Below are 18,971 nucleotides of genomic sequence, written 5' to 3'. Positions count from 1 at the left end.
CACACCCCTAAATGCATTGAAGCAACTGCCATGTGATTGGTTGGTTAGATAATTGCATTAATGAGAAATTGAACAGGTGTTCCTAATAATCCTTTAGGTGAGTGTATATATGGAAAAACTGGGGCAACAGAGGCAGAGTGAGTATAATTGTATGTTACAATTCTCAGTGACATTGGTATGGAATACATATATATATATATATATATCCATACATAATCACACTGCTTCTGTTGCCCCATTTTTTCCATGAAGGAAAGCAACACTAAATACATACATAAATAAAAGATTTCTGCCCACTGACACTGTTTTTTGAGTGATTCTTTAAAGGACGCTTGAAACCATTGTTCTGACCTGAATTGCATGAAAAAATACTTTGATCTCAAACAGCCTACATTCTCACATTTACAGTAGCCACTATACACAACAACCCCCCCACCCCCCCCACACACAAAATTGCAGGGAGTAACTTTGACATTGTCACAGAGTGAGTCAGAGTGGGGGGTCCATTCCATCCTGCAGAAGCACTGATCTGAAGCAAAACCTGCCACCAACAGTAGGTTCTCAGATCTCTTTGTGCATGCAGGATAAAGCCTGGCCCCCAGAGATTTATCTTCCTACTCCTGCCTTTCTAATGAAGCTTTCTTCCCTGCTTTTGAACCCACTACAGCTAACACTTAAGTCCTTTCACAAAAAGAAAAGCTCCCGAAAAGAAAATCAGGGGGAAGCACAGCCCAGCTTGAGGCAAAGAACAAAACATTTATTGCAGGGGCATACCCAACGCCATATCAGAATCGCCCGCTCCAGTCTCCCTCCTAGGCTAGCTTTAGGTATCTCTCTCTCTCTATCTGTCTCTCTCGCTCTCTCTATCTCTCTCTCACATACACACACACACACACAATTTGCAAAAGGGAACACTTTAATCTGTGCTTGGGGTCAGTGTCACAAGATTGTGTTATTGTGAAAAGTTAATTTCACTTTGGAATTTTAGACACAGCAAACAGGAATAACAGGTGTGCAATTCAATCACTTTCAGCCTCTTCTACAGTCTCTTTTTGAGATAAATGTTGATTTCCCCCGTTTTACCCAGTACCTGTGGTAGCAATATCATCATCTGTGCTCAGTAGACCTGGCCGGGGCACTGGGATGGGCCGTACTGGTCGGATTGTTGTCACTGGCTGGCGCCTGTCATCTCTCGTGGGGGCAGTCCGAGCAGGGATGGGAGCTGTAAATACACAAAAGCCTTGCTACTGATCATTGCTTCCGATACCCACTGGATTTGCATTTACAAATGGACTACACTGTGAAGGGAAGTCAGACTGCCTAGTATCTTGTTTCCTTTACAATGTATTGCATTCTTACCACTACTTTCAGACAAAATTGCTTATCTTTATTACTATGGTAGTGAAGCACTGCCTTTAGTTGGATACTGTACAGTGGGCAGAAGAGGGAGATGGGGATTGGTTTGATTAGCGATTTCAAAGCTGCCAGTATAAAAATAGCACCCTCAATTTAAGTAACTCTCTGGTTTTGCATACCTTTGCAATCTGTAATCCAAATGTCTAATAAAGGCAAGGCTAATGGAAAACCAGGATCTAATGATCTAATTAATCTATTTTTTTTTCTTATTTTCTGTGCAGAACTCACGTGTTTGTGCCCTGGCTGGTTGGACAGTAGTGATGCTGGTGGGATGCTTTTCAACCGAGACCCAGGGTGTCAGTACGTGCCCCGTCTTTGCTTGATCCACCACCCTCTGGTTGATCTTCACAGTGGAGGGAGAGTAGTGGTAGCCAGGCCCTGCTGGGCAGATCTCCTTAAAGCCCGCTGCAAAATATATGTATTCCAGAGATCAGCCATAACCATAAATGTCAGTTAGGGTTTAAGGGAAAAGGTTCTGTATTTAATAATTCAATAGTTTAGAAGCAGAACTTCACACTTCAAGACTCCAATGCAAGAACAAAACCAAAGTGAGAGTTTGTGCCTAACATACCCATTCCATATTGAAAACTTAGGTCATGGTCCAACAAATTCCCCATCTTCTGATCTCACCTGAGCCAAAGTGTGGGCATCTCTCACAACTCCTGCCCCAGGCTTTGCCCACACGGCTGCAGCAGCAGATCTGCTTTGTGATGTTCCTCAAGATGGGCAAGGAGCAGAAGCCTGATGTCAGGAGCCGGTAACACTGGCCCTTGTCTTCAGAGATAACCTTCTGGGCTGGGGACCAAAACAGAGCACATCCACAAACACACTGGTTAACCCACCACTGCGTAACCCTAGTGACTTTGGCCAAGATAATTCCTTTTCTTCTCCTAGGAGACAGTGTTCAAACACTAGGCCAAAAATCCAGAGATGGTAACCTGTTGTCATCTTACGAATTGTTTGCCACTGAGTTTGATCCTCTGTGTGTTACTTGGGACGATATTGGAAGGAAAGCATTTACTGTTTTTTTTCTCCACATTTTTGTGACCAGTTTGCAGCACAAAAGACGAAATTAGAAAAAAAAAAACATTTTGAATGAAGCAGAACTACAGCCCTCAAGGTTGTCTTATAGATGCCAATGCAGGGAACAATTCAAGAAGCAACCTTTGCACTTTTTTGTCTTCAGGAAATGTGGTATACAATTAACAAGAGCCCACTACTATCAAGACCCACAAACACTTCCTGCCTGATCGGGCCTGTCAATGTTTCTTTAATTAAGTGTGCAAACTGTTTGGTTGAGTTGGGTGGACAGGTGGCAGACTCAATTACCAGACATGTACATCAGCTTTATAGTCATAAAACTGGAGGAAAACAGCTTAGCTGAGCTATATAAAAAAAGCAGCAATATGCTTCCTGTGCTAGAGTTTGATCAGCTAATTGAGTGTCTGTGTATCACATGCCATTACCAAAGTAGGTGAGTTTGTTAAGCAAGAGGAGGGGGGTTGTGTGACAAAAGGGCGCTAACTAAGGCCCAAACTTCACATCTGTGGAGATAATACCGGGCAAGTGTGACCTCCTCAAGGACATAAAGGTTAATTACTTTTCACCTGTTAATTAATGTTTTCATTAGAGAGCTGGTATCCTGAAAAAACAAATTAATGGCCGTAACTAAACAACCTTGCTTCTCAGAGATGATCTCCTCTGCCTGACCGAAAAACAGTGTTTTCAGCGTTAGACTGACATCTTTTTCCAAGAAGTCTTCAAACACTAGGCCCAAAATCAAGTGTTTGAAGATGGTAACCTGTTGTCCTCTTACGAATTGTTTGCCTTTGAGTTTGATCCTCTGTGTATTACTTGGGATGATATTGGAAGGAAAACATTTACTAGGTTTCTTCTCCAGATTTTTGTGACCTGTTTGCAGCACAGCAAGAAACCTTAAAACAGTGTTTTCAGCATTCGACGGACATGAAATAACTTCATTTGCGGAAGGTCATTCATGCAAAGCAGGCCATTCAAGGATGGTGTACAGTGGGAACTTGTTATTTCAGCCTTGGATGTCTGTTATTACAATTTGTTGAGTTTGATTATTTAACTTGCACTCATCTCAGCAGACGATAAATGAACCGAAAGGCCCATCAGCAGAGGATACAGTGGTAAAAGTTGATAATTCCATATCCGGAGGTGTGAAACAGAGCAACAGCCTTTTCGCACAAACAGCAAAGTCTGAGCCCCAGAGGGATCAGGAGGGAAGAGCACTCAATTTGCCACAGAGGCAAAAAAAAGAAAAGAGAGGAAGGCTCAAGTCCAGCCAGCAACATGGGATTTTGCAGTAAAGCATAAAGCAGCAGGCAAAAAAAATGTAGTAAATCCAGAGGTATCACAACCACTGCAGGTTTGAAGTGCAGAAAACAAGTCAAGGGAAGGATGAGGCACAGTTTCCTAAAACACCAAGTTGAATAAGTAACCAGAAAAACATGACAGAACTTTTATGCATTTGTTTGTTTATTTATAAAAAATGCACCTGATTTGATTTTTTTTCTTTATTCCTCAGTCTCAGACAGTTTTCAAATCGTAAGGGTGGTGCGTGTTTTTTTGTGTGTCTGTTATATTCTGGATTTCCAGATTTTCCAGTCAAAACAGCCACAAGAGGTTTATAGGAAAAAAGGTAATTTGACGAGGAAGGAGTTGCTAAAAGTTCTGTCCTGCTTTCTCTTGCCTTATTCACGATCCTTGGAAGAGTAATATCAGCCTTTTTGGACAAAAAGGCCCTTACTTACAAATACAGATTCCGTGAGACGCATCCAATATATAGCCCTGCTTGCAGACACAGCTGTAGCTCCCACGAGTGTTCACACAGTCTCCGTTCTCACAGAAACCAGGCTGCGAACACTCATCAATATCTACACAGGAGGGAAAACAGTTCCGTCACTTCAGCTTGATCTTCCACACAATCCTGAGCCCAGATTATCCACCCTGGCGCAGGAGGAACAAAGAGGTCAACCGGACAAAAATAAACAAATAAGAGGGGATCAACACTATTATGGCTGGTTTCACAGACCTCAATTAACACTAGTCTAGGAGTGCTCTATCTAAAATAACATTGGGCAGTCCAGGATTAGTGCTAATCTGTGTGAAAACCAACTCTTAGTGTCTCTTCCAGAATCAAAAGCAAAGTGGGTTCTCAACCTTTGGTGTGTCGCGTCAGCCTCTTCAGATGTCATCTTTAGCCATATAATAAATAACTATATGATTACTGTAACTGAACAGAAGTAACTCAACTCAAAGGTGAATTCAAAGATCAGGCAGGTGTAAAGACTTCTTATAATTTGTCCAACAGGTTAACAGTTAAAATCCTAGTAGCAAAATAAAACAAAAGAATGGTCATGCCCGAGACTGTAAATAAATCCCCTGTAGTCCAGCAGTTTGTTTAGATAGTGCATGTGCCAACATTTGCTCAGATCACACCTCTGCCAAGTAACATGACACAAGTTCAAGCCATGTGTGTTATAGCACCACCGCTCCAGATATCCCACTCAGGTGTAAGACATTATTGATATCCAGCTGATCTGCTTGAAGGGCAACTTCATAACATTTTAATACACCCATACTCCGCCCACACACACAGGGAAGGTTGTGTTTGGACTCTTAAACAGACAGAGCTGCTGAATGGTTGTAGCTTCTGATTGTGGACTTGGCTAGGTTTGGGGTTCTAGCAGTTGTTAGGGCTATTTATGACAACATACCGTCATACCAAAGAAATAGTCCATTCATTTCCTTTACTTGCACATCAAACCCAAACCTTCCTATTACTCATCTTCATGACTGAACACAACTCTTTACCCACCCAAACAACAAATTTAACAATGCCAAAAAAATAAAATAATGAAATAATAATAAGTCTTTATTTTCCACCCCATGCAGAGAAGGATGTGCTATAATGAACAATACCATTCTCTCAGCACACAACCCCCCCAACAGCACTCTTGGTGTCTGCTACATTAACTCATCAACTTTATTATTCCATAAAAAAAAAAAAATCCTTCCAATATATATCTCTTTCATATGTCAATTTTCACAGGCTATGCTCTCCAAGAGGTCACTAACGGTACTTTTTCCCATACATTCATTCGCCCCCCACTCCTTCCAGGTCACTGGGCATATTTTCAGTCCCAAATAATGTTCTGCCTTCATGAGCTTATGAGTTTAAAGAAGACGCACTCCTCCACTTTGGCACTCCCCAGTTCTGGAAAGATGTCCACCGCCTCTTCTGGAAACCTTATGTGCATTGTTTTTCCTCTAGCATTGTATCCCAACTGCCACCCCCGTCTCACAAACGGACAAACAAACACAAGATCCTCACTTCTTAGTAGGACTACTCCACAATCACTGTAACCAATATAACAAAATCAGTAAAGCAGCTTCCACAACCCCCCCCCCCCCCCCCCCGTAAAATGAACTGCTCTGAGGGTTGGTGGTTCAGGCTTGTCATCTGTATATCCTTGGTTCAAGCCCCCTCTGTCAATTTTTTTGTTATAAGTTCCTGAATGTCACTGAATGCCTGCCCCTGTCTGAAACATAATACTGAGCTCTTATTGAAAATGATGTTGCAAAGTTCACATCTTAGTCTGTATACGTTGCTTTGAATACAATTATCTTCAACATTCTATAATTATAATTATAATTATTAATATCTACTGCTACTCCTACATGGCCTCCACTCTACTGTCATAGAGCATAAGGTTTCATTTGATACCTGTAGTCCTCACATGTGTGAATTAATTATTCGTATTATTATATAATTATGGGATGTCTACTTTTCTTCTGCTAGTTTTTAGTGCTTAGCTCTCAACCACATCCTTTTATCAACCGATAAATCAGGTCGGTAAAAAAAGTTCAAGTGCCTGATGGGAAGAGACATGAAGACAAGAGACTTATTTTTATTCATTTTTTCTATTGGATCAGCACAGGAGAAGCAGTGTAAATGTGTCACTGTGCCTGTGAACTGCAAATGTTGTATGTGAATTAAAGGATAGTGCCAAGCCTCCAATTCAATCTTCTATTTTATGAGGTAACTGAACCCAAGACAGTGAAATACATATGTCTGCAGTTTAATAACCAGTGTTAAGAATTGATAGCATTCTTATGCATGGGGAGAGGGTTTGTCACATCTTGTTCCTGCACTAATTTCACTTGTTGCAAGCCTTCCAGGTCACTGGCTTCCTCCCAAACATGCTTATATTAACGACCATAAATACTCTACCACCGAAGAACACACTCCTGTCCCTGTTGAAGTGCAAGAGTTTATGAGATCTTGAGAATTTGGATCACCCCGTTATTGATGGTGTGAATCAAACTGACCCTCTTGGAAAGTTTGATTTGGGGTTGAACCCAGACTGACACACAAAAGAATTCTGAGGTGTATTGCTTTCCTACAAGGCTTGAGAGTGAGGTCTTAGTCTTGAATCAAATGTACAAGTAATAATTCCTATGAGTTAAATCAACAGCAATGAATGAAAATGTTGACATTAGCAGGCTAATTTAAATTAAAAAAAACTAATTAAATTAACTCTGAACAGGTTAATAAGAAGTAAGACGCTGCTTCACAATCTGCTTAAAGACAGGTAGGTTCAGAGAAAATGGAACCCTGAAGGTTAATGTGATGGAGTAGATAGTAAAATATATCAATTCCTAAACCTCTTATCTGGTGGTTTCAGGGAAAGAGAGACAAAGAGATGAGGAGGGTTAATGTCATCAAGATCCATTGGTATCTCTGGATTTGAGTCATATCCCATATGTTCAAAGGGGTTTAAAGATTAATCCCTGGCATTAATAGTGTTTCCACATGGCCAGCAGGGATCGCCGCCATGTTTCTACTGGTTCTAAGACTTAAAAATTGCGATGCATTCCATTCCTAGTTCATAAGTGAATTAAGATAACGTTTTTTTTTCTACGTATTTGTTTTCTTTTGCCTTACAGTTCCTGTAAAGTCCAACTTTGTTTATCTGTAGATAGTTTCTTTTTTGGGGGGTGGGGGGGGCAGAATAATTTCCTAGTGAAGCAATGTATTTATGTAGAGATGCAGATGTAACACATTCAAACTCAATGAGATATCTCTTCAGCACTAAGGTCCAAATGATATCACTCATGGTCTGCTTAAAAGGAAGGGGTGGGTGAGGGGGTAAGCACCAAATGATGTAAACACAAACCACAGCACTTACTAAAATCCCAAAGGGTTTCTCCTTGTTTCAGTTCTGAACAGGGCTTGTAACGACTCTCCAGTTTAGTTAAAAAAAAAAAAAAAAAAAAAAAAGAAATCAGTTTTTTTCTTTTCCTTCTTCCTCATCTTCGCCCGTGTAACAGTTTGTGTGAAACATATTGGCCTAATTGAAGCCAGATTGTTCAAGAGTCCAGCTCAACAAAAACATATTAGGTTTAATGAAAACACAACGGATTAATCTGGAAAAACAAGCGTTGGTCACAAAACACTGCCGGGAGCTCGAAAAAAAGTCCACCGTAACTGTACTGCTAATGTCCATGATAAACATATCACTTCCATTCCTTGGGTCCCATATTCTTGCTTCCAGTATAAATATATTAGCCACTGTAAAGGAGGTGGGTGTGTGTTTGTGTGCACTACACATTCGAATAACCTGTCCTTTGCAATTAGCTCCTTTTACCACACAAATACTTGAAATCCCATAAGTAAAGGAAAAGCTGAAATTTCTTGAATGCTTGTTGGTTGTCATTATTTTCATTTTCTTGAACCATTATGTAACCAAGAACTTCGAAACAGTGTTTGTAAAGGAGACCCTACAAGCTGCCAGATGGCCCTAATATTGATTTCTCACTTAGATCACCACCAAACCAGACACAATCATCAGACCTGGCAAGTGTTTATCAGAAGCTAGAATCTCAAGTATGAAGGGAGGAAAGAATAAAGACAACAACAATGTTATTTTACACACTTCACAAACACCAATGTTGTCAATATAAAAACAAACAAAAACATTATTAGAAACATCAAGTATTGATTGCTGCTGTGATTTTTTTTTATCTAGAGATTGTGTATTCATGTAGAGCAGGGGTGTGAGACTCCAGTCCAGAGGGGCCAGTGTCTGCTGGGTTTTGTTCCAACAAGAGCTCCCAATAACTAAATTAATGTCATTATTTACTCAGGTAGGTTCATCTAAACCTGTCATATTTTATGTTTTAAAGCCAATACCTTAAAATGTCTGGAGTCTGGAGAGAAGTGTTGAATTAATCCAGTTAATTGTTTAATTAGACAAATTTAGGAGCCAAGAGCTGGGCAGGAACAAAACCCAGCAGACCCTGATGTAGATGATGATCAAACTAACCTACTAACCATCAAACTAACCATAGCAAGGTGGAAGTGAAGAAGTGACTTACCTACACACTGGGTCCCGTTGATCCTTTGAAATCCCATTGGACATCTCCTGTCTCCATTGGCACCATTTCCTATAAGCAATACAACAAGTCTGGTTATTGTTTCTGTGCTAATTTCAAATGGAGATGCTCCAGGAGTTCCCACAGACAGGATATGATCTATTAAACACATTGAGTCAATGGTTAAAAAAACAAAAAAAAAAACAGTAAACAACAATAATAAATTCAAATACTCTACAGTGTCACTCACCTCAAATAACTACTCTAATTGTATGGCATTAAAGTACCCTGCTTAATGTATAATGCACCTGTCTATTTAATTACGAAAGATAATGAGGCCTTAATCTCAAGTATTATTTAATTCAAAGAAAAAACAGAACAAAATTGAGAATATGCGAGATCCTCTCACCAAGTTATTTTTCTTTTAATGTAAAAGAGTTAACAGCTTTGGTTTAAGGGCACCACAAAGAGAGAGAGAAAGGAAAGCTCTCCTGCTGTGACTTGACTGTCACCAAATTAAATCTGGCTTTTACAGGTGGTAGATCAAACTGTTCTGCTAAATAGCCAGACGCATGGGCACTTGAAGGAAAAAGGATCAGAAATCACCCGTTGACTTTTTATTCCCCCCCAGAGGAAGCCGAATACATGAGAGGAAAAAAAAAACATTGCACAGCTGAACAACATTAAAATGAATAGCAAACACACACACACACACACACACACACACACACACTTGTACAAAGGCACCTACGCTCAAAGAAACCAATTGGAGTGTCTGAATTCTGACGAGAGCTGGAGTTTATTCTAGTGATTGGGCCCAATGGATTGCCTTTCAGAAGCATTGGTCTGTAACAATGTTCAAACAAAACAGACTTAATATTGGACTAAAGAGGTAGGTGAGTAGGTTAGTGTGTCAAAATCCTATTTTCTGACAGCTTCTCTGTGCCGGAGCAGTAAGAGTCACATTGAGAAGGTGTGAAAAGGTCACTTTTGTATACCCCCATTTCAATTGAGTCGAATACCTGACCCTGGGTCTCCAAATACATTGATGCACCTACCTACACACTATATCCAGCTATTGGCAATATATACTAAATCACATTCATTTACAGTGCCACCTAAAGCTTTGCTTGCTCCTTTGCTCTATGTCAGTATAATGATTTTTTTTTTTTTTTTTGGATTGGATTGTATTCATGGATGATTTCCAAGCAGAGCACTGGGGAAGAGAGTCTATCAAGACTGTGATTGTTTAAAGACGGAATATGGGAGCTGGATTAGTGCCGAAGTACCATTCACAAACAATGGGATCAGGGTTAGACTTCCAAAGATAATGGCGACAGCAAATGATACTTCCTCTGCAAAAATCAAGCCTCAAGTCGACCTCAAGTAACTTTTAGACAGTGATGTTTTGGTCTGGGGGAGCCAGGAATTATGGTCGACAACTTAAAGATGAAGCAGAAAATCTTAATTTAATTACACAGTTATACAGTAAAGTGCAGTCCAGATAGTATGTCACAAATAGCTAATGAAAATAAAATGTCCATATTAAAATAATCTTTTCCATTTAATTCTTGCAAAGTAATACATTGTAATGCAGTTTTTTTAAAAGCATTTACACAAAGAAAACAACAAGATATATTATTGTATGACATTAATGGAACTGCAGTGATTTTAACGCTACTCCGCCGGTTATGGAGTTTTAAATATAACTGCAGGTGGTATTTCCTTGGCCTCTTAGTGAAGTTCCACATGAGACACTTCTCTAGCAGTGTATCAGTCACATATTGGCATCATTTTCGTGCAGAATGATTAGGTTGCAACTATAAAGAGACAGCAGCAATTAAAGAAGGTCCTACATATGAATTAAGGTGGATAAAATGGCCTAGCATGAAATAAACAAAACATTTTGGAGTGCTGCAGACCCACAAAAAGCCAGGATCAGGTTGAGTTTGGAAAAAATTATTTCACTCCCATTTCCCTGCCAGGATGGTCAGCCCCAAATCTGAAGATAAACTCATTTCTGAGCAACATGAACACAAAAATGATGACACAAAAGGTAGGGCCTAGTGTGTTGGTTTTCATAGATTTTGAAATGTATGAATACATAAATACATACATAGATATTATACTTTAAGGCTGTTTTGGACTGTTGCAGGGATGGGATATATCTACAGTTGAGATGTCAAAAGGGAGATCTGCGTTTTGTTTATATTTTTGTCAACTGAAAACCCATCCATTAAATAGGTCTTTAGTTACGGCCGACAAAACAAACAAAACAAAAATAGTCCAAATAATTGGAATATATGAGTTTATTGTTATCCTGAAGTCATGGAGCTTTGATATATTTGTTGTTTAGGCCTGTCTCACTTTTTCCTGTGATCCTTTTTCACAGGAGAAAGCTGGAACACAGGGAAACAATAAAGGATAACAAGAATACTGTTTACAAGCTGCCTAGTGACATAATTACTTTACACAAGCATCGTTTTGTCAGTTGGTCTGCTTTAAAATTTTCTCTATTATTTATTTATTTCATTTTAAACAGTGAAGGCTTTGTTTTACCTTCTAATTTGTGTCATATGTTATCTTTCCATTGGCGTGGCATTAAAGTGGTAGGGTCATATGGAAAAAGGCATTAAAATGGATGATTTCAGCATTGCTAAAGTTCAACTCTCCCTCCCTTTACAGAAAATGAGAAACCCATGGATGCGTTAAGAAAAAGTTAGACCATATTTATTTGCATAAGCTGTCCTGATTAATCCCAATTCAAAAGACAGTTGTTTCCTGAAATACTTCCTTGCATGGAGAGAGACAAAAGACAAAGTCATACAGTTTAGTCCCAGAAGAAATATGTCATTGTGACTTTCGGTGTCAGCCTCTAAACTTTGGTTGACCCCACAATCAAGCAAGAAGGAGGTTTACTTTGTAAAGCACTATAAAGTTTGACTCAGTGCTGAACTTTCAACAGCTAAATGTTCTCATGTTCTCAAGACAATCTATATAAAAAAGGGCAAAGATTTATGTAAGAGCATACAAATTAAGTTCCTTCCTAGTTGTGGTCCCAGCTAAACATAATTGTATTTATTTACAGAAACAGGAATGCTAATATTATCCATAGCAGTCTGAGCACTTTCAGGTTTCACAAGCTTCAGACGTTTGTCAACACTCACTTTTGTATATAAGTGCAGGTGCTCTGTATTTCATGCTTGTTACCTGAGTAAATATGCACTGACATATCAATACAGCTTGTAAACAATCTTTTAGCTAGCAATAGCTGAAATGTATTCTTTGCCTTCATCTCTGGATAAAGACTGCACATAGAAATGGTAAAAGAAAAATGACTAGTTCTTGATAGCACTTAGTACAACATAGTATAGCTTTATAGGAAGTCTTAAGAACAGTATCTCAACAGAAGAGGGCAAATGATTTATGACTACAATTAAAACAAGTAAAAATAAAGTGTTACTTTAAAATGAAAACAGCTGAATAGTGGTTATTTCTTTATTTCAGATGACTTGAAGAAAATATATGAGTGCGTGGTTCCAATTATTTCAAGCTTTATTTTTTATTTTTTTCTCTCACAGTTGAAATAAAAGCAAGGCTTTGTCAGAAATCATATCCTGTGCATAAATCTTGAATCCCATCAGCTTGGTGTGGAAATAGGGCAAGGGAAACAAATATATAAGGGTCCACTAATGTTGTCAGAGTATGGAGAAGTAATGGGAGACATACAGCCTACAGTAATGGACAAATATGGAATAATCTGGAGTAACAGCAGCCAAACATATATTGAGCCCTGAGCAGAAAATAGCTCAGAAGTTATATTTAGCAGTAACTGATATGTTTGTACTTTAATTTATTAAGAACCTAAAGTGATTTTTACAGAAAGGTCTCTGGTTTCAATCTTTTGTCAGAACTGGCCAGTCACAACTGAAGATGAAGGGGGGGTGGGGGGTGACTTTAGATTTCAGCGTCTCATTCCGTTTCAAAACAGTGTCTGGATGTTTGGTGCTTATTCTCCATAAAAGGCTTGTTTGACACATTCAAGCATTAAGTCTTGGAAGAAGGTGAAGACAAAAATGTAAAGAAAAAAATGTATGAATAGGCCTAAAATGACACCATTGCCTTCCAGGAACAGAGTTTGAGACACCTGCTATATAAAGTTATAGTTATAGTTGCTGTTAGAGATAATCATATAGCTTTAAGGTAGGCTACAATACAACAATTGATTTAGTAGTATGTGTTATTGAAAGCCAGGTGAATATCAGATTGATCCTTTGACAGTTGTAGACAACCATAGGTTTCCTTAACCAGCTACCAAGGCCATGACTAGATTGCCCATCAGAATGGTTGAAACATTTCTGTGCGGTAGCTGTCAATTTCCCCATTTGGCTATCCAAGGATAGGTCTTACGAGATCTAAATCTAAAGCAGGCTTGAGAGGTAAACAAATACATAAATAAATGAATGGGGGACACTAAACGATTGTGTGTTAAAGTAGTCACTTGTAATGCCTTTACTGCACTGATTTCCAAAATAACAACTGCTACGTATGCTTGGGGAAAGTGGTTACTACTTGGTTCTGTTCCCAATAGCACTGCTGGGCTCAAATTTATACTCTGCTTTACTTTCCAACAAAAAGAAGAGGGGGAAAAGAAAAGTCTGACGTCTTGGGATTGGAATGTATTCTTTCGATGTCGTCTGGGTTCTCTTTGCTTTGCTATGGAAAACCTACAAGGCTGTTTAAACAACTCAGAGTGATTCTGAGTATTAGAATCAATGTTGTTTTTGTATGTTTTTGACAGTGCTGAAATCTAAATTTGGAAAAAGGCAACCCTTAGAAAACAATGAGACAAAATAAATTAAATGCATATATTAACAATACTAACAAACAAGATAATCATACAAATGAAAGAGTAACAGTGATGGAAATTGTATCAGTCATTTCAATTTTAATATTTGTTCTTTCAATTCAATTTGCAGTTTGGACTACAAATAGTTTAAATAAAGCACTGACCTGGGGCCGCTTGCATCAACATAGACTAAGTCTTTGTCTTATTATAATTGTAAGTCATACTAACAATAGACACTCAGGTAAAACAGTTGTATAAAACAGTCTTTCCTTAGACTGGTCTTACTTAATCACGCAATGCATTCTGGGAGATTTCAAGACACTTCTCTAAAACAGTGATGATCCCAGTTCACAGTAACTGAAAATATGTGCTCATTATCACACTCAAAGCATGGGATAAAATAACAAAAAAGTTAACAGCATCAACCCACTTTGTGTGCAGTGTGTAAAAGATGTGCAGAAATGATGGAAATATTTAAGAGGAAACATCCGCTTACTGGAAAAGGACCTACCTAAAACTTAAATGGACCACAGGATTGGTTATTGAATGTTTAGGGAGGAGTCTCGATGTTTTGGGGGATTGCCTGTGGGCGGGAGAGTGGAGTGTGTGTGAACTAATGAGAGGCTCTGTCTGTCAGCATCAGTGACAGTGTCACCGTAGTCTCAGGCAAGCAGTTTCAAAGGGAAGATAGACTTAAATTCTATGTTAGGCTCGGGGTGAGGAGGCTAACTTTGCAGGCTAAGTCTTAGTCAGTTTAATTTTTTTATGCAACTGACTAACTTGCATTAGACTAGTCTAACTATCAAATTAAGACTAGTCTAATGGTTTAGACTAGTCTAATATAGTTTTATGCAACCGGTCCCTGCTTCAACAACTGTATAATGAGCATCTTTTGAACTGGCAACCAGTGCTGTCCATACTATGTGTTCCTAAACCTCCTGTCTCCCATGCAGTGACATTTCAGATGAGTATGCGGCCATGAAAGTAATCACATTAATACAGCCACTTGTGTAGTGCCAACCTAAGACATAAAGTATCTCTTATAGAGGGAGGTAACATCACAATGGGGTTGGTGAAGTGTGAGTGCCTTGTTGACTAAAGGGAATGGAAAGGATACCAACCTGAACTGGAAGGGCACAGCGTACAATCTTGTATCCCCCATGCCAGCCCCACACCCCGACAGCAAGTCTCTTGTGTTCTCAAGCCAGGAAGAGGGGAGGAACACTAAGAATCAAGGGGGAAAATTACTTGTAGTTATCGCTGCATGAGATTTTTTAAACCAACAAAAAGCATGCTTGGGCGATTGAACTTTATCAGGGAGCACCTCAAAAGGTCATATCGTGGAAAATAAATATATATTACATATTTGTGATGGGAAAAACAGATCCCTGCATTAGAGCACGGTGTGAAACATTGAAAGTCATCCCCATTGAATTTCCTCTCAGCTAGCTTTTAGATGTCTGATTACAGAAGAACTCAATGATCAATACAAATTTTATGATCAAATCATATTGAAAGAGCACAGAAAGGATAAACAAGGACATAATGAGGTAAAAGTAATTACAACTTAAAAAGGAGATATTCATTAATCTGTTTAGCTTTGGCAACACAATGCTGTTCTTCTCCTCCAGTGCTAGCATCCAGTGATACCGAATTCATCAAATTTCTCAAGTAATTCTTAAAGTAATAATTAATACCTTTGCAGCAAAAAAAAAAAAAAAAAACACTGTAGGAATATCGCCATGGTCATGAGAGCAAGGAATGTGTTGCAAAGTCTTGGCAAAACTGGTGCAATCAAGCTGTTTGTTCATTTCAATGTCAATATTTACTCAGGATGCATTCAAATGAGAGCAACTCATCTGGGAGGGATGTTGTAAAGCCAGCAGATGAACCCGAGGAAAATGAGCCAGAGCTTTCTCTGAAATATTCCCAAGCAGCTCCCTGGAGAGTAGGGGAGTGGAAGGTAGTAAGTGGGGGCTGGGGGGTGGGAGCTCCATTGTAAGTCAAATAGGGTTGTTCAATTCTCCAGCTAAAGAGTGGATGGTCGGGGCTGATAATGTAATCTCTTACAGCTTTAATTTGTCAAGCACCACAGTTGGTAATATTATATTCTCTTTCAAGTCACTATGGAACTACAAGAACATCAGAGACACAACTCTTACCACATTACTTGCAAAACATATACAAATGAGACTGCTAGAATCCTTCAGAATCCCAGTATCCTTTTCAACAATCAACAAGTAACTCTGTAATATGTTAATCTGCACCCACAAATGCACTTTCTGTAGATGACATATATATCATCACACACCCTCTTCTGAAAAACAGTCATCAAGGTATTCCCAAAAATGTAGTTCTCAATTAATTCTTCTGAACATTTCCAAACACCCAAGTCTTTATTACACCTGGTTGATAGTTCATTAAATTACATTATTAAGACCCTGGCAGGCACAAAGATCTGTAAATCAATTTAGTCAAACCATCTGTAGATATACTGAGATTGTGGACAAGACTGAGAGATCCTTACCTGACCGTTCAGGATTTCCCTAAAGCAGTACTTGAACCCTGAAGATTCGGAGTAACTGGGATTCCCTCTCACTGTCTGGGCCTGTATTTGAGGCAGGGGTGCATCGGCCTTCTCGCCCAGCAGCAGACCATTTCTGGTGCCTGGCAGGGCCCCCGCCCACAGGGTGGCATCATCCTGTACCCCACCATCTTCCCCCTGCCTGGTGCCCACTCTCAGAACCTGGTGGATCTTCACACTAGCTTCAGGGGGATGCTGGACTCGAACCTTCACCACCGGCGACCCTACTGTAAGAAAACAGGACAGTTGTGTATTTTAGTGTGAAACCAAGATCCCATGTCAATTTACTCTGAACCATGTCTTTATAAGTGCTCCTCAGTGGGTCTGGCAAATCTGGGATATTTCCTCAGTCTCACAGGACAGAATATTCTCTTTTGGTAATGTTAGCCCTGATACTTCAAAACCCAGAGTAATCTATCAGACAATACTAACCGTACATTTCTACAACAGGGTTAGAGGCAGGCAAACATCAGAACATTTTCAACAAAGTGTATTTTTCCGTGTCCTTATTTTCTTCTTGGAAAAGGAAAATATTTGATGCATAATTTTAAGTGTATTATTATTATTATTATTATTATTATTATTATTATTATTATTATTATTATTATAATCTTACAAATGGAACCCTAAGGAGATAGCTTAACTCTGGCTGACTTCTTCTGTTTCAGCTCTCTTCCATTTTGTCAATTAATAGATTTTCTTACTGGATCGCTTCAATACAAATATTGAGAGGGCTGAGGCAGTCAATTAGTACAAACAGCTCGCAAGTGTCAAAAGGAAGTGTTCGCCACCCACATTGTTTCAGCTTGGGGATTTGATGTAGATAATTCTTTTGACATTCTTAGGAGATTTACACACATGCAGCTCTTAATGTGTGGTTTCACAGTGCAAAAAAAAAAGCTGAAAAAGAATGATTCAGCCACATCACTCAGCAATCTAATTTGTTGCAAGTTATTTCATTGCCAAATCATAGCAAATTATTTCAAAAGAAAAACAAATCTGCTGGAATAAGCTGGGCTTGTAATTGTGTTTTCTGCTTACAATGAATTACGCACCACGAAAACACTGTTGGTATTGTTGTTAAAAATTTAGTAATTTTTTTTTTTATGGACAATACATTTCACCTAGCTGAGAATTAAAATAGATGTATGTTTGTGTGTTCTGTTGTTGTTTTCCCACCTGGAGAAATTCATTTTTTGTTGTTGCTCCAAATCAGAACTGCATTTCGCTTTTGCACCTCTTCAAAAGCACTAACACGTTTCCGACAGTTACAAAGTCTGCACTCAAGCTGTTTGGAAACACTTTCTGCCTTAGTTTTTTCTTTTTATTTTTGGTACATTTTCTTTCCAGGTTGCTTCCTAAAATTTATGACCCTCTCAATCGCTCCATTAATTTCCTAACTATTTCACTCTGTCTGGCCATGTTAGTGCCACACAGTTATAGTTCCCCCCCGTATACATAGTCACCTGGGAGAACAGAGGTTCCCTTTGTGCCTCTTTTTCGGGAAACGGCATTTTGAAACAACTGACAAGTTTCACTGTTTGGATTAAATGTACCCAAAATGAGCCTCAAGTAACGTACTAGTTCTCCACATTAAACACCTGTTGGTGAAGAGAAAAAATTATAACTGAAGGAAAAAAAACAAAATACTTGCCTTAAAAAGGGAAGAAATTAATAGACTACATTTTGTAGACCAATTAATCTTCTAAATAGGACATGACATATTACTGTAGCAATTGCAATCATAATTACCTACAAAAAAAAACATAGACCCTGGCCTATAAATGGGTTTAAATGCAATCCAAGAAATACATCCTAACATTACAAATATATTTGCAGACTATGGTCTGTATTCATAACATTTTTACTTGTAGGGCTCTGCATATTAGCACTAGAAACAGGGGCATAAAGAGATAGTACATATAAAGTACATATAAAGATGTTTGACCCTGGTGTTCACTTTGGTAGCTCGAAATACATTTTTTTGTATGCCATTCACTTTTGACTACCCTTTAGCATTCCCCTTTGTAAAGCATGTTTTTTCAACTTTGAAATCTGACACCTTAATTTATTTTTCTAAAGCTTTCAACATTGATGAACAGCCCTTGACTCTAGTAATGTGCATATGCTTTCCTGCAAGAGGAGTATCAAATTCTTCCTTTTCAACCAGAAAATAATAAGGTTCAACCCTTAAGTATTTGGATACAGCCTAGTAATCTTTATCATTTCTACTTTAAGAAATATCGTCACAGTCCAGACTCAAAATATTTGGTACATGGGGAGAGGGGAGGGCAGTACATTTTGAATATCAAGATATATTCATCAGAGGTTAAGTATTTTTTATTAAACATCAGAGGAGATTATTTGTTCCTGAACAGACTGATGAACCCCTCGTTACAATTAAGGGACTTTAAATCAAAGTGGACAATATAGCGTTAGTCTTTGAATTAAGCTCAATTTATTTCTGTTTGTAGCTGCATTAGGATTTCTTTTTAACTGCATCCATGCTCTGACCATTACCCAAAGTACCCTCAGTGGAATATGGATTGATCTACTGACATTTGCTGTCCTTCTCTTGCTTTTTGTATCCAGAATATTTTACAAAAAGTCAGCAAACCACCGATTCCCTCTTCTGTTAACTGAATCTAACAGGACATTCATTCTGTGTCAATTGCAAAGTGCACTGTCAGCAATCGAATGAACCAGAGATTAAGGAAA

General features: G+C 38.7%; 1 protein-coding gene across 2 annotated transcripts in view; it reads right to left on the bottom strand.

The window, feature by feature from the left end:
- The window catches only part of ltbp4 (latent transforming growth factor beta binding protein 4), a 105,109-nt gene that overhangs the window by 36,341 nt on the left and 49,797 nt on the right, over positions 1-18,971 (bottom strand). Inside the window, exons 7-13 of one of the 2 annotated variants that reach the window (XM_066703940.1) lie at positions 16,197-16,480; positions 14,791-14,893; positions 8,824-8,892; positions 4,194-4,316; positions 2,047-2,211; positions 1,645-1,821; positions 1,091-1,222 (exon numbers count right to left, since the gene is read on the bottom strand). In XM_066703940.1, coding sequence (XP_066560037.1) covers positions 1,091-1,222; positions 1,645-1,821; positions 2,047-2,211; positions 4,194-4,316; positions 8,824-8,892; positions 14,791-14,893; positions 16,197-16,480 — 1,053 coding nt within the window. The remainder of the gene's footprint in view (positions 1-1,090; positions 1,223-1,644; positions 1,822-2,046; positions 2,212-4,193; positions 4,317-8,823; positions 8,893-14,790; positions 14,894-16,196; positions 16,481-18,971) is intronic. The other variant, XM_066703941.1, reaches the window with a different exon arrangement.

This window comes from Amia ocellicauda, chromosome 5 (genome assembly GCF_036373705.1).
Source record: "Amia ocellicauda isolate fAmiCal2 chromosome 5, fAmiCal2.hap1, whole genome shotgun sequence".
NCBI lineage: Eukaryota > Metazoa > Chordata > Actinopteri > Amiiformes > Amiidae > Amia > Amia ocellicauda.
Note: the sequence above shows the minus strand (reverse complement) of the source record. Positions and strands in the feature narration are given on the sequence as shown.